Source organism: Leopardus geoffroyi, chromosome A3 (assembly GCF_018350155.1).
Source record: "Leopardus geoffroyi isolate Oge1 chromosome A3, O.geoffroyi_Oge1_pat1.0, whole genome shotgun sequence".
NCBI classification, from domain to species: domain Eukaryota; kingdom Metazoa; phylum Chordata; class Mammalia; order Carnivora; family Felidae; genus Leopardus; species Leopardus geoffroyi.
This window is the reverse complement of record NC_059336.1, coordinates 67,910,075-67,924,623: the sequence shown is the minus strand read 5'-3', so window position 1 is coordinate 67,924,623 and position 14,549 is coordinate 67,910,075. Positions and strand designations below refer to the sequence as shown.

General features: G+C 36.5%; 2 protein-coding genes across 3 annotated transcripts in view; one reads left to right on the top strand and one right to left on the bottom strand.

Annotated features, from left to right (window-relative positions):
• Window positions 1-14,549, top strand: part of LHCGR (luteinizing hormone/choriogonadotropin receptor) — a 117,774-nt gene that overhangs the window by 76,704 nt on the left and 26,521 nt on the right. The window lies entirely within an intron of this gene.
• The window catches only part of GTF2A1L (general transcription factor IIA subunit 1 like), a 40,468-nt gene that overhangs the window by 13,417 nt on the left and 12,502 nt on the right, over window positions 1-14,549 (bottom strand). For both annotated transcript variants that reach the window (XM_045445995.1, XM_045445996.1), the window contains 2 exons: window positions 13,061-13,145; window positions 10,641-11,227 (listed from right to left, as the gene is read on the bottom strand). In XM_045445995.1, coding sequence (XP_045301951.1) covers window positions 10,641-11,227; window positions 13,061-13,145 — 672 coding nt within the window. The remainder of the gene's footprint in view (window positions 1-10,640; window positions 11,228-13,060; window positions 13,146-14,549) is intronic.

The window sequence follows — 14,549 nt, the reverse complement described above, 5'->3', positions numbered from 1 at the left end:
TCAAATAATTTTTGACAACAGTGACAAGCCCATTCAAGAGGAAAAGGCATCTTTTCAACAAATGGTGCTGGGAACACATGCAAAGAAATGGAAGTTGGACCCTTACCTTACACTACATACAAAAATTAACTCAAAATGGATTAAAGACTTAAACATAAGAACTAAAACTATCAAACTCTTCAAAAAAAATCATAGAGGAAAATCTTCATGACATTGGACCTGGGAATGATATTCCTTAGATATGATACCAAAAGCACAGGCAAAAAAGGGGTGGGGCAGGGGGAAATACATAAAATAGACTTCAACAATATTTACCTTTGTGCATCAAAGAACATTATCAACAGAGTAAAAAGGCAACCCACAAAATGGAAGAAAATGTTGGCAAACCACATATATAAAGAGTTAATATACAGAATATATAAATAAACCCTATAACAACAACAAACAACTTGACTTAAAAATGCACATAGGACTTGAATAGAACTTTCTCCAAAGAAAATATACAAATGGCCAAAAAGCACATTAAAAGATGTCCAATATTACTAATAATTAGAGGAATGCAAATCAAAACCACAATAAGATATCACCTCACACTCATTAGGATGGCAATAATCAAAGGAAAAAAAAATGCTGGTGAAAAAATAGCGCTGGTGAGGATGTGGAGAAATGAACCCATTGTGCACTGCTGGTAGGAATGTAAAATGATACAGCTGCTATGGAAAATAGTATGGCAGTTCCTTACATTTTTTTTAATAGAATTGCCATATGGATCCATCAATTCCACACTTGGCTATATGCCCCAAATAATTGAAAGCAGAGACTCAAAATATTTGTACACCCAAGTTTACATTAACATTAGTCAAAACTGCCAAAGGGTATAAGCAACCCAAGTGTCCATGGATAGATGAATGGATAAACAAAAAATATATATAGATAGATAGATATAGATATATAACAGAGTATTAAACCGTAAAAAGGAAGGAAATTCTGACACGATTCAACATGGATAAACACTGAAGACATTATACTAAGTGACAAGGGAAACAAAAGGACAAATACTGTCTGATTCTACTCTTATGAGGAATCCAAAGTAGTCAAATTCAGAGATTGAAAATAGAATGGTGGGAGGGGCGCCTAGGTGGCGCAGTCGGTTAAGCGTCCGACTTCAGCCAGGTCACGATCTCGCGGTCCATGAGTTTGAGCCCCGCGTCAGGCTCTGGGCTGATGGCTCAGAGCCTGGAGCCTGTTTCCGATTCTGTGTCTCCCTCTCTCTCTGCCCCTCCCCCGTTCATGCTCTGTCTCTCTCTGTCCCAAAAATAAATAAACGTTGAAAAAAAAAAATTTAGAATGGTGGCTGCCAGGATGGGGTGAGAAAAGAATGGGGAGTTATTATTCAATAGGCATAGAGTTTCAATCTGGGAAAGCAAATATGTTCTGAAGATGGATGGTGATGATAGTTGCACAGCAATGTGAATGCACTTACTGCCACTCAAGTACACAGGTAAAAATGGTTAAAATGGTAAATTTTTACAAGGAAAAAAAATCAATGGTGATAATGAACTGTCAAGTAGGTAATAAAACAGTGAGATACACAGGGCACCTGGGTGGCTCAGTCAGTTAAGCATCTAACTCTTGATTTCAGCTCAGGTCATGATCTCATGGTTTGTGACATCGAGCGCTGCTGACAGCATGGAGCCTACTTGGGAGTTTCTCTCTCTCTCTTTCTCTCTCCCCCTCCCCTGTGCACTTGCACACATGCTCTCTCTCAAAATCAATTACATAAACTTTAAAATAAATAAAATAAAATACAAAACAGAGTGGTACATAGTGCTGGTAGCAGGAAAACTGGCACAACCTCTGGCAATATACATAAAAAACCATGGAATTTTCAGTTTGTCAATAACACTACCTTTAAAAACATATTTTTAAAAGCAATGCAAATAAAGCATAAAATATGAATAAAGTTGTCCTTGATAGTGTCTTTTAGTACTATTTATAATTGCACTTAAAACCATAAAATACTTAAATAAAAAATAATACATATGATACACGCATGTTGAGAATTACAAGACATTAATGACAAAAGTCAAGACCTAAATAAATAGAAAATGTGTCGTATCTATGAACTGGAAGACTCGTTGTGGTGATGTCAATTCCACCCTTGACCCAACACAAATCACAACACAAATCAAAGTCCTAGCAGTTTTTTTAATTGACAAGCTCATTCACACATTTATATGTAAAAGAATTAGAATAACCAGACAACTTTGAAAAAGAACAAAGAGACTTGTACTCTCTGACATCCAGACACACTATAAAGCTATGATAGTTAAGACAGTGTGGTAGGAGTGAAAAAGACACATGAATTTATGAAACCAAGTCCAGAAATAAACCAACACATATGGTTACTGCTTCTCATTAAAGGTGAAAGGCTTTAGACACTCAGTGAGCTTCAGACAGTGATGCTAAAACAATATTCATATGCAAAAGACAAAAGAACCTAACCTTGTACTATATACAAAAATTAACCCAACATGGATCACAGTCCTAAATGTAAAACCTGTAAAATTTTTTAAACATGTGAGATCCTTGCAAACTTTAGTTAGGTAAGATACATAAGCAGAAATTAAAAGGAAAAAATAAGCATACTTCATCAAAATCACAAACTTTTCCTCTACAGAAAACAGGATAGAATAGCGAAGATGTGAAACAACTACAAATCTTATAAATTGCTAGGAGAAATGCAAAATTCTACCATACATTGCTAGTGAAAATATAATGGCTTTGAAAACGAGTGTGGCAGTTTCTTACAAGCATATATGTATCATATTACCTAGAAATCCCATTCCTAGGTATTTACACAAAAGAAAAAATCTACATCCACACCAAAAAAAAACAAAAAAACAAAAAAACAAAAAAACCCTGCACATGAATGTTTTTACAAGCTTTATTCACAAAAGCCCAAAACTGGAAAGAATCCACATGTCCAAATGGTGAAGGACTAAACAAACTGTGGTACAACTGATATATAAACAACATGGATGAATCACAAACGTATTATACTGAAGTTATATGTTGTAGGATTCCATTTGCTTGGCATTCTGGAAAACGCAAGCCTATACCAAAAAAAAGCAGATCAGTGAGTGGCTGAGAGGGACTGGAGGTAGGGAGGATACGGACTACAAACGGGCATGAGGAACCTCTTTAGGGTGATGGAAATATTCTGTATCTCAGCTTGGTACTGGTTATGTAACTTCCCAGGTTTGTTCAAATTTCACAGCATACACTATAAACTGTGTACCTAAAACGTGTGAATTTTAATGTATGTTAATTCCACCTCAAAAAATCTGATTTTTTTAAGTAAATCATGATTAGGCCTAGGCCCAAACCACATAGTGGAATTGGCTCTTTTAATAGTGACAAGTACTGGGAACCTCAAACCACATCTTTCTGTTGCAATCAGAGCTCCCAGAGTACTTTTCATGAATATTAAGGCTTACTGAGAAATATTAAAGATTCCAGGACTCTTCTGATTGAATTAATGTAGCATCATGAAACTTTACTTAAGTCAGTAAGGTCCTCTTTACTTTGGGAGAGGAGTAAGATTACAAATCCAAATTTAATATCAGTAACTGCAAAAGGGTTTTGTCATTCTCAACTTCTTCACAGAGTACTTCCACCAAGCAAAGTTCGTGTGCTTATCTGACTCTAATCTCCTAAGGTGGTGATTTGACCAAAACAGCCAGCAGTTTCGTAGCAACATCCAAAACTGATACTGCAGGATCATGAATAGAAAGATGCAAGCCTTTTATATGGCCAAACATCCACCACACGGATCATCAATGGACTTCTCCCTGTCAAACTGTTACGAGGGGGTTTTCATTCTCTCTCAAAAATAATCAATGTCTCTCCTGGGATCACTTAACAATTTCAAGCATTGTCCTTTGAAAAGCCAGAAAAATTCTGTGTGAAGAATTTAACATTTTGCCCACATTTTTTGACAAATGTCTTGGAAAAGGCAATAATTCAATACTTTCGCTCTAATGTATTTGAGTTTCATGGCAGCCTATGAGACTTCTCTTAGAATTATTGGCTGTGTCTTAGCATTAATGTATGCCATGTGCTGAAATAGATAGCAGTGCTCTCTTTACTGTAGCAGCAAAACCATTTGTTGCCAACCACCTCAGAAGCTCCATCAGTTTAGACAGTACCAAATTGTGCTAAGAAAAATATTACAATAATAATGTTTCATAAGATAGCAACTCTTTTGATGGTGCCAATGTGCAAATGATGATTAAAATCAAATGCTAGCTGCCCTGAGAAGCATTCATATTTTTATCCTGTTGAATGTTAAAGGCAAATTACTGCTGATTCTTCTATGAATTCCAGCTGAATGAGAAGAAGTGTCAACCATTCTAGTTCACATGACGTCATCTGACAGAGGCACAGCTTCCATTTTCTTTCTCTCTATAAAACAAACCAGCTCAATAATTTCTAAGATTCTCAGCTTCACCAAGGTCTCTTCAATTGTATATGGCTTCTGTGCCTGGGTAGTACACAATAAACAAATGCATGAGATGCTTCAAGATAAAGTTCTGTTTGCCCAATCCTGCTTCCAACACTTTCCTTTTAAGTTTTCTACTAAAGAACAGTATTTTTCCAATGGCTAGTAAGGACTGATAGAACTTCATACCTATTGAGATGATAAATATAGAACAAGAGAAACCTAAGATCTAACACACTTTCTTTTCACATTTTCAAACTAAACTCTGTGAAATTGAATTGCCTATAATCATAATGGCAGGGCACATCCTCTTTAATTCTTAACAGAAATTTAATCCAGGTATTTACCATAATGTGGTGGCAATAATGATTATGTATTACCTGACCATGTACAGTGACAGCCCATGCCACTCCACTCTTACTTGGCATGAAATATACCTTAACATATTTTGACAAATACACAAAATTATTTTGTTAAATTGGTTTTTCTATAAAGAAAAATATCACATATCTTGTTGAAAAATCTTTGATTTAGAGATATTAATTTAGGAGTGACACATAGTGACTCAAAAAATATTTGCTCAGTTAACTGAATTCTGAATTCAAATAACGATGACTTTTTACCTTTCAGAGGAGTATCAGAATGGATTTGAAAGAAAAAATAAAGCTCTTAAAGTTATATATTCTTTTAACTCCCTCACTCCATCCATTTTTCATTCATACGTTGACTGTGAGCTAAATCAGTGCTTCTTAATCTTAACTACATTATTACAAACACCTCAGAAAGCTCTTAAACACTAATGAGCGGACTCCATTCCAGGACAAATTATATCCAAATCCCTTGAGGTAGGCCTGAACATTATTTTTTTAATGCTCTAGTGATTCTAATATTTAGCCAGGGTTGAAAACTACTAAGCCAAATCAAGTAATCACAGATCTTTTTCTTCAAAAGCTTAATTCTAGGGGTGCCTGGCTGGCTCAGCTGGTAGAGCATGCAACTCTTCATCTCAGAATCATGAGTTCAAGCCTCACATTGGGCACAGAGCTTATTTTAAAAAATAAATAAAATGGATGGAACTGGAGGGTATTATGCTAAGTGAAACAAGTCAGTCAGGGAAAGACAGATAGCTTATGTTTTCACTCATATGTGGAATTTGAGAAACTTAACAGAGGACCATGAGGGAAGGGAGGGAGAAAAATAGTTACAAACAGGGAGGCAAACAATAAAAGACTCTTAAATACAGAGAACTGAGGGTTGATAGGGGTGAGGGACAGGGGGGCAGGGAAAATGGGTGATGGGCACTGAGGAGGGTACTTGTTGGGATGAGCACTGGGTGTTGTACGTAAGTGATGAATCGCGGGAATCTATTCCCAAAGAGCACACTGTATATACACTGTATGTTAGCTAACTTGACAATAAATTAGAAAGAAGGAAGGAAGGAAGGAAGGAAGGAAGGAAGGAAGGAAGGAAGGAAGGAAGGAAGAAAGAGAAAGAAAGAAAGAAAGAAAGAAAGACAGAAAGAGAAAAGAAAGAAAACAAACTGAAGAATACATACTCTACAAGGCATCAAAATGTGAAAGGCTAAAGTTGCAAAAAAAAACATATGTGCATTTTTATCTTTAAAAATAAATAAAACAAAAAAAATAAAAGCTTATATTCTAGTATACATGAATGTGTGTATATTCTTAGGTGTTATGTATACAGAGATTAATAAAATGTACCTCTCAGTACAAACAGGACACTTTAAAGTATCTTTTAACTACATTATGACACACACATGCTTAAGGTGCAGTGAGAACACAGAAGAGATATAACCAATCCAAAAATGAAGGGGGAGGGAGTAGGTCTAGAGGCACTGAAGTAAAATTTCTGAAGTATTAAGTGGATAAGCAGTCATTAACCAGAGAGAAGGATGGGGAAAGAGGGGGATTCGGGCACTCGGCAGAGGGGATAACAAAAGCAAGAGAGAGGTAGGCTACAAGGTTAGCAGAGAATTACAGTTTGGTGTTCCTACCAAAGTAGTAGCCATGAAATGAAGGAAAAGTAACTAAGAAACTCTGGCAGAGAGAGAACATGGAAGTCCCTGCATACCACATTAAGGAGCTTGAACTTTACCTTGTAGGCGATAAGCCATCAGTGACATGTATAGCAGGCTGCATTCTGGGTAAAGCTCTGGCAGCCATAAGAAGCTGTAAGATAATAGCTAACATGCTCTGAACACAACCATGTGCTAGGTAGTGTGCTGCTGAACACTTCCCCCTGATCATCTTCTGCAATCCTCCCACAGTGACTCCATGGCAGACACCACTACCTTTATTATAAGTGAGGAAACAATAGCTTGCCAAGTCACATAGTTATTAAGGGAAACAGAAGGGATCAACAATTTGGACCCCAGAAGCCTAGGCCTTTAACCTCTAAAATGGATCGACTGGGAAGACTAGAGTGAAAAAAAAGCAAAGACTACAGACTAAAAATTTAGTTAGGAGACTATTACATTATCTCCAATGAGAGACAATTAGGACAACAGCAAGAGATGGAGAAGAGGGAAAAGATTCCAGAAATATTTAGTATTAAAGTTATAAATAAATAAGTTATCAAAATGACATGATTCAGTCTTAAAAAGGAATGAAATTTTGACACATGCTATGACATGGATAAACCTTGAAAATCTTCTGCTAAGTAAAATAAGCCAATCACAAAAGGATAAATATTTTATGATTCCAGTTATGAGGTGTCAAATTCATAAAGACCGATAGTAGAATGGAAGTTATCAGGGGGTAAATGGAGGGGTTAATGGGAAGCTACTGTATAATGGGTACAGAGATTTGGTGTCAGACAATGAAAAAGTTCTAGAGATGGACAGTAGTGATGGTTGCTCAACAATGAATGTACTTAATGCCACTAAACTGTATACCTAAAAATGGTTAAAATGGTAAACTGTATGTTGTATATATTTTGCAGCAATTTAAAAGAAAATTTTTAAAAAGCACATGATATAAAAAGAATAGGGGGAAACAAAGAGCGCAAAGGTCATTGTAATCCTTAGCGTGGGAGGCCAGCTAGGCAGTGGTACCATGCAGTGTCTCTGATGAGGGACAATGAATAACATTCCGGTAGCACTGTCTAGAAGGCAAAGAGACATGAGAATGAAGCTCAAGGGAGTAAGGGTTAGAATCATAGTCATCAACAAATAGGTGGTAGTTAAAACCATAATAATCCATGAGATTGCCCAAGGAAAACATGAAGTAGGTAAGAGGAGAAATGGTGTGAGGACAGAACCTTAGGAAACAGGAGGAAGACATAAAGAGGATCTCACCAGGAAGGTAAGAGGATGCAGTCAGACAGGTAAATAAAAGATAAGGCAGCAGAAGTAACGATATTTGGAAGTGGTACCATGAGCATGATGCTAAGGCAGGTAAGACATAAAAAAGAATTAAAGAAGATACATTACCCTACCATTTCTCTCCTTCTGCTCCTACTTTTTGAAGTTCCCAAAAAGACCTCATTTTCTAGTTCTCTATAGCATTCTGAGATTATAAAACAAAATTCCCACACTGAAGAATAACCTAACATAGTAATACACACTTTAAAATAGGAGCACATCGAAAATTGTGAGGAATATATTTTATACAACAGTAAGAATGTTAAACCTATAAACCTACATGGAAACTTTACATCTTTGGTAGTCTACACAGGACAAGTAAAAATGTGTACTTAATTGTACATGTGTAACTTGCTTTAAGCAATAAGATTTTCTGAAAAGCTACTTAAAAAAAGAAAATCTATGTATAATTCTGAAAATTTTATCAGCATTAACTTTACCAGATTACTAATAACTATTTTTAAAGGTCCCTTACTAAGTATTAATAAAAAAACACCTTATAAAATAAATACTTTTGACTATCTGGATTTTTGTGTTTTAATATAGCTCTATTTTAAAACTAACCAAAGAGTTAATATGGAAAGTTACCCAATTTATCACATGCCCATAAAGCACAACAGCACTAATCTAAAGCTTACTGTGGTGCCAGGAGCTATTAAAAACTATACAAATAATCTCTGATAGTTCTAAAAATTATGAGGCTGGTTTCCTGCCTACTTTATGGACTGTAACAATTTCAGAGACTTACATTACATAGCTTGTTTGTAAATGGTGACTCTGGAATTTGAACCTATTGTGGCTTCCAACTTAAGCTCTCGACCACTATCCCCTAAACAATTCTTGATAATTTCCCTTAACTAATCTATTTCCCCATATCAGAAGTACAAGGTGACATCTAATACGTAACAGTAGAGTAAGTCCTTGAATCATCACACCAAATATCTGCAAAGTTCATACAGAGTTCAGGCAAAAAGTGCCTCCAAAAGTTTTAAGTGATAAAAACAAACACTTATTTTAAATGCAGTTATTTTTTTTCCTCAAAAACAAATGTTTCATAATTATGAGGTTAGCCTACACTTCTTAAATTTTACAAATAATGTAGAAATAGAATGAAAAAAATACTGAAAACAACATTTTAATCTTTATACTCTAAACCCAAACTCAACTTGCTAAAAGAGACTTGCTAACAGCTTGCTAACGAAGCTTTTGTCTTCGTCCACTGCCCTTCACTGCACCCTTTATCCTTCCCTTCTACCTAGGAAAATGTTTTATTTTTTATTTTTTTTTAACGTTTATTTATTTTTGAGACAGAGAGAGACAGCATGAACGGGGGAGGGTCAGAGAGAGGGAGACACAGAATCTGAAACAGGCTCCAGGCTCTGAGCTGTCAGCACAGAGCCCAACGCGGGGCTCGAACTCATGGACCGCGAAATCATGACCTGAGCCGAAGTCGGCCACTTAACCAACTGAGCCACCCAGGCGCCCCTAGGAAAATGTTAAAGCAGCACTTAACTATGCATTGCTACAGATCTGTACAGCAGTTCTAGAGGACCACTGAACTATTAGCTAGAGACACAAACATTTAATTAGTTGTCATAGGTCACTAAACTGTATAAATAGAGTCAGCTTTATTACCTATTTTACATTTGTAAAAAGAAAGCAAGATTTTTAATTTTTAAGATTTTTGAGAGAGACAGACAGAGAGACAGAGCATGAGTGGGGGAGGAACAAAGAGAGAGGGAGATACAGAATACAAAGCAGGCTCCAGGCTCTGAGCTGTCAGCACAGAGCCCGACATAGGGCTCGAACCCATATCTGTGACTTCATGACCTGAGCCAAAGTCAGACGGTCAACTAGCTGAGCCACCCAGGTGCCCCGCAAGATTTTTTTTTAATTTTGCCATCCAAAATTCTCCATGAATTGGTCTTCCTTCACTATGAATTCCTTGCAAATTAATAATTCAAACCTATTTTTCACATGCAAAGTTAATTAAAAGCTATTTTTTAGTAGTCTGAATTTCCAAAGATATTAACTGGTATTTCAGCAAGCAGAGAGAAATAAAATATTAGCAAGATAAGGGAAAATTTTCATATGGGAGTTGCAGAAAATTTTGTAGAGCAATTGAAAAAAATACTTTGGCTCTCTTTTATGTATTAAGTACTACAATGAATTACCTCAAAATATTCATTTAATTACTAGGATGGATTTCTGGGTCTTTTAAATTTATATGCAAACAAACATTCTCACAATGTAAGGAAGAGGTAAAATGGATTATTTTAAAACAAATACACTTTCCTTTAAAGAATATTCTAGGGACGCCTGGGTGGCTCAGTCAGTTAAGCATCTGACTTAGGCTCAGGTCATGATCTCATAGTTTTTGAGTTTGAGCCCTGCATCGGGCACTGTGCTGAAAGCTCAGAGCCTGGAGCCTGCTTCGGATTCTGTGTCTCCCTCTCACTCTGCCTCTCCCCCGCTTGCACTCTGTCTGTCTCTCAAAAATAAGTAAACGTTAAAAAAAATTTTTTTTTAAATAAAGAATATTCTAGTTCATTAACTGACATTCAAAGTGTGAAATGCTGGGCATGAATACTTTCAAGAACTGATAGCTATATTAAAAAGAATAATAAACAACCTTCTAGAGGAAAAAACAAGACACATGTACTTGTGAGTACCTTACAGCTTAAAAATACTCAGGATGTCAAATCACCAGCCACTGTCTATCCCCTAATACCATTACACTGAACATAGAACTACCTTTTCTGAGACAGGCAGGCTGCTGGGCTCCTCTGTATTTCTTGGCTGCTTTAAAGAATCACATCCAAACATCCTATTTTTAAGAACATGAAGCTGAGTATCAGTCATGTGCTGGTGCTGGGCGCCTGGTCGGCCCGTGGAGAGGGGCCCACCATTCAGATTCTGAGTCACGCTGGCTGAAACACTGAGCAGGGGCTCCACAGGAGAACCTGTCTGAGAGACCTGTGGAGGAAACATAACACCTGGAACACTGATATACTGAGAGCTTTCCAGCTGACTCAACAGAGCTTCAGACATGATTTCACGCTCATTTCCAGAAGGTACAAGTATATCACTGGTGGCATTTTCAAAATGTTTCCTATGCACTAGCCCAGAATGAAGAATTGGAGGTTGCTGGGGCACAGTTTCTAGTCTCTGAGATTTTTCAGTAGTTGCTTGGAGAGAACATGGGTTCAATCGTGGAACACAGGTCTGTATCATGGAAGGCTGTCCCAGCTGCTGAAATACTTGCTGAACTGGATGAAGAATACTTGCTCTTCCAGAAGTCTGTGTCACCATAATTGGTACACTGACTTTATAAAGGTGACCTTAAAAGGGAGAAAACAATACCATAAGTAGCACAGAAACCTAATTTCGTTGAAAGAAAGAAAGAAAGAAAAAAAAAATAGGAACCCTAGCAGCCCTTTCTGCCCTTGAGTCCTGTCCCTGTGCTTTAACAGAACTGTCTTTTTTACAATGAAAAAAATAAATAAATAAAAATAAAAATTTTAAAAACTTAAAAGAAACCCTCAGGCATAACAGACTGTCAGGCAATACATCAATATGTTAATAATGGTTATCTCTAGGAGTTTTTATTTTATTCTTCAGATTTTCTGTATTTTCTACAATAAATATCCATTACTCTATCGTTAAAAATTAAAGAGGTCTCACTTTAACTCTAGTCTTTTCTCACTATTGCTCATATGGCACATTTTGCGATACATACAGGCCACCAGTATTTACTCCACAGAAGTATTGCATTGTTTGATAAATTACAATGTTACCAACCCAAATTGGGATTTTAACAAACATAATCATGGAGAATGTATTTCAGATATTTAAGATATACCATGTAATGACTCTAAGACAAGGCTATCCAAAAGGAGTTTAATAATTTCAAACTCCCCCCCGCCCCCCACATTTTCACCTTTTTTTCCTCTTTAAAATAACACTAAAAAAGGGGTGTCTGGGTTAAGCATCTGACTTCAGCTCAGGACACAATCTTGTGGTTTGTGAGTTCGAGACCTGCATCAGGCTCTGTACTGACAGCTCAGAACCTGGAGCCTGCTTCAGACTTTGTGTCCTCCTCTCTTTCTGCTCCTCCCCGCCTTGTGTTCTGCCTCTGTCTGTCTCTCTCTCTCAAAAAATGAACATTAAAAAAAATTAATAAAGTAAAATAACACTTAAAAGGAAAAGGAAGAAATTATTTTTTTAAGCACTCAGTCAGGTGCTTTAAACTTTGTGACAACCTCAATAATAGGTATGATTCTCTTTCAAATCAAGAAATGGTACTCTGGGGTACCTGGGTGGCTCAGTTAAGTGGCCAACTCTTGATTTCACTTCAGGTTGTAATCTCACAGCTCATGAGTTAGAGTCCCTTGTTGGGCTTGGAATTCTCTCTCTCTCCCTCTGTCTCTGCCCCTCCCTCTCTCTCTGCCTTCCCCTGCATGTGTGAGCTCTCGCTCTCTCAAAATAAATAAACTTTAAAGAAAAAAAAAAAAACAGTATTCTGAAAAGCAAAGGATGGTTCATCTCTGAACTTCTTGTATATTCTATTATACTATACAATCTCCAGTAAGAAAGGAGGCAAAAGTTGATCAAGGTAATGTTTAGTTTTTCCTGATTAGAGCTAGCAGAGACACAGAATGTTATTTTGTATTTGTCAAAATTTTTTTTAATATTTATTCTTGAGAAAGAGAGAGCGTGAGCAGAGAAGGGACAGAGAGAGGGGGAGACACAGGATCCAAAGCAGACTCCAGGTTCTGAACTGTCAGCACAGAGCACAATGTGAGGCTCAAACCCACGAACTGTGAGATCATGACCTGAGCCAAAGTCACTTAACTGACTGAGCCACCCAGGGGCCACATGTCAAAATTTAGATAATTGATTTGAATTAGAGAAATACATATAAAGCATCTTATACAACATTAGGGAAGATAACTGGGAATAAGTAAGAAGACAGGCCTAGTACAGTGTCTTTTATGGGAGAATGCCTCCAGAACAGCAATAACCACCATTTAGTATTCCTCTTAAAATAAGTTGTAGTAAAACTTCCTATAACTTCAATAACTTCCAGCATACAGTTTATTAAAAATCATGAAAATTAACATCCAGTAGTCAGTACCAGTGCTAAAATAAATTATTCGGAGCTATACTCTTACCAGATGCAGTCTGTAGTGTCACACCTGCTGGTACATGAATAGGATAACCAGGAAGAGTGAAGCCTGCACTAGAGTTTGAGGCGCCCTAGATATGAGAAATTTAATTAGAAAGTTAGAAAAGGGCTTTACTTCTACCTTTTTTTCCTGATATCATGAGGGTAAAAAATAATCTGATTCAGGATAAAAGGACAATGGTTGGACAACACTTAACATTAGTGCTGAGTTCTTTGAATAAAACAGCTTTTCAATATTTGATTTAGATTATCTCAGCAAGGATAAAAGGAATTCTGTTCTTCAGCTATTAGCAATGAAGTCAGTAAGTCTTAGTAAACAGCATCAACACGGACTCATACAACTTGCCCACTACACAGCTTTCCTGAGTCAGTGATTATCAACATGTCAGGTGCAAGAACCACAGCTGTTCACAGACTCCTCTGGTCAGTAAATTGATCACTAATGATATTTTAAATTAGATAACACAATAGGGTAGAATTTTTATTTTAGAATAATTAAACCTCGGTTTTCCATTTTTTTAATACTAAATCAAAAGACAAAAAAGTTTTTGCCTACCAGACATGCAAATATTTAAAAAGACTGATGTACAACATTCAATGTTGGTAAGTACGTGATAAAAAGCACTTTTCTCAGACCACTGCTTACATGAGTGTGTGTGTGCCATCCTTCTGGAGGGCAGTTTTGCAATACATAACAAAATTAAAACACGCATAATCTTTGACCCAAAAATTCCACTTCTAGGAATATACCCTGATTACCTGATTGTCATGCAAATTCACAAAAACAGATCTACAAGTATAATCAATGGAATGTTATACTAGAAAAAAACGAAATAATTTAAATGTCCATTAACAAAAGCTTAATGAAACTGTGATATATCCACTATGGTTAATCAATATTTAACTGGCAGTGAATAAAGATCCATCTATATTACTAAAAAAAAAAAAAAAAAAAAAAAAAAAAATTACAGGTGCACCTGGGTGGCTCAGTGGGTTGAGCCTCTGACTTAGGATCAGGTCATGATTTCACTGCTAGTGGGTTCAAGCCCTGCATCAGGCTCTGTGCTGACAGCTTGCAGCTTGGAGTCTGCTTCAGATTCTGTCCCTATTTCTCTGCCCCTCCCCTGCTCATGCTCTCTCGCTCTCTCTCTTCTTGAATATAAACATTTTTTTTTTAATTACAGAAACAGTACAGAGATTAAGCCTACTTTTACCCTGAAAATTAATTTAACTTTCATCAAAGAAGGTTAGATGTTCTATACCAGGTAGATCCTAAATGGATGATCTTGATGTTTTATTTTCTGATTTTTTTTTTTTTTACCCAAGTTGAGCCACATAATAATTCTTTTTATTTGAGTGGAATATTTTGGCCATTTTTTACCTTTCTGTTGTAGAGGTTTAGAGTATAAGATTTGGGGCAGAAAATTAAATTACAACCTGTATGTAGAAAACTGAGTAGCTAGATGGATATACAT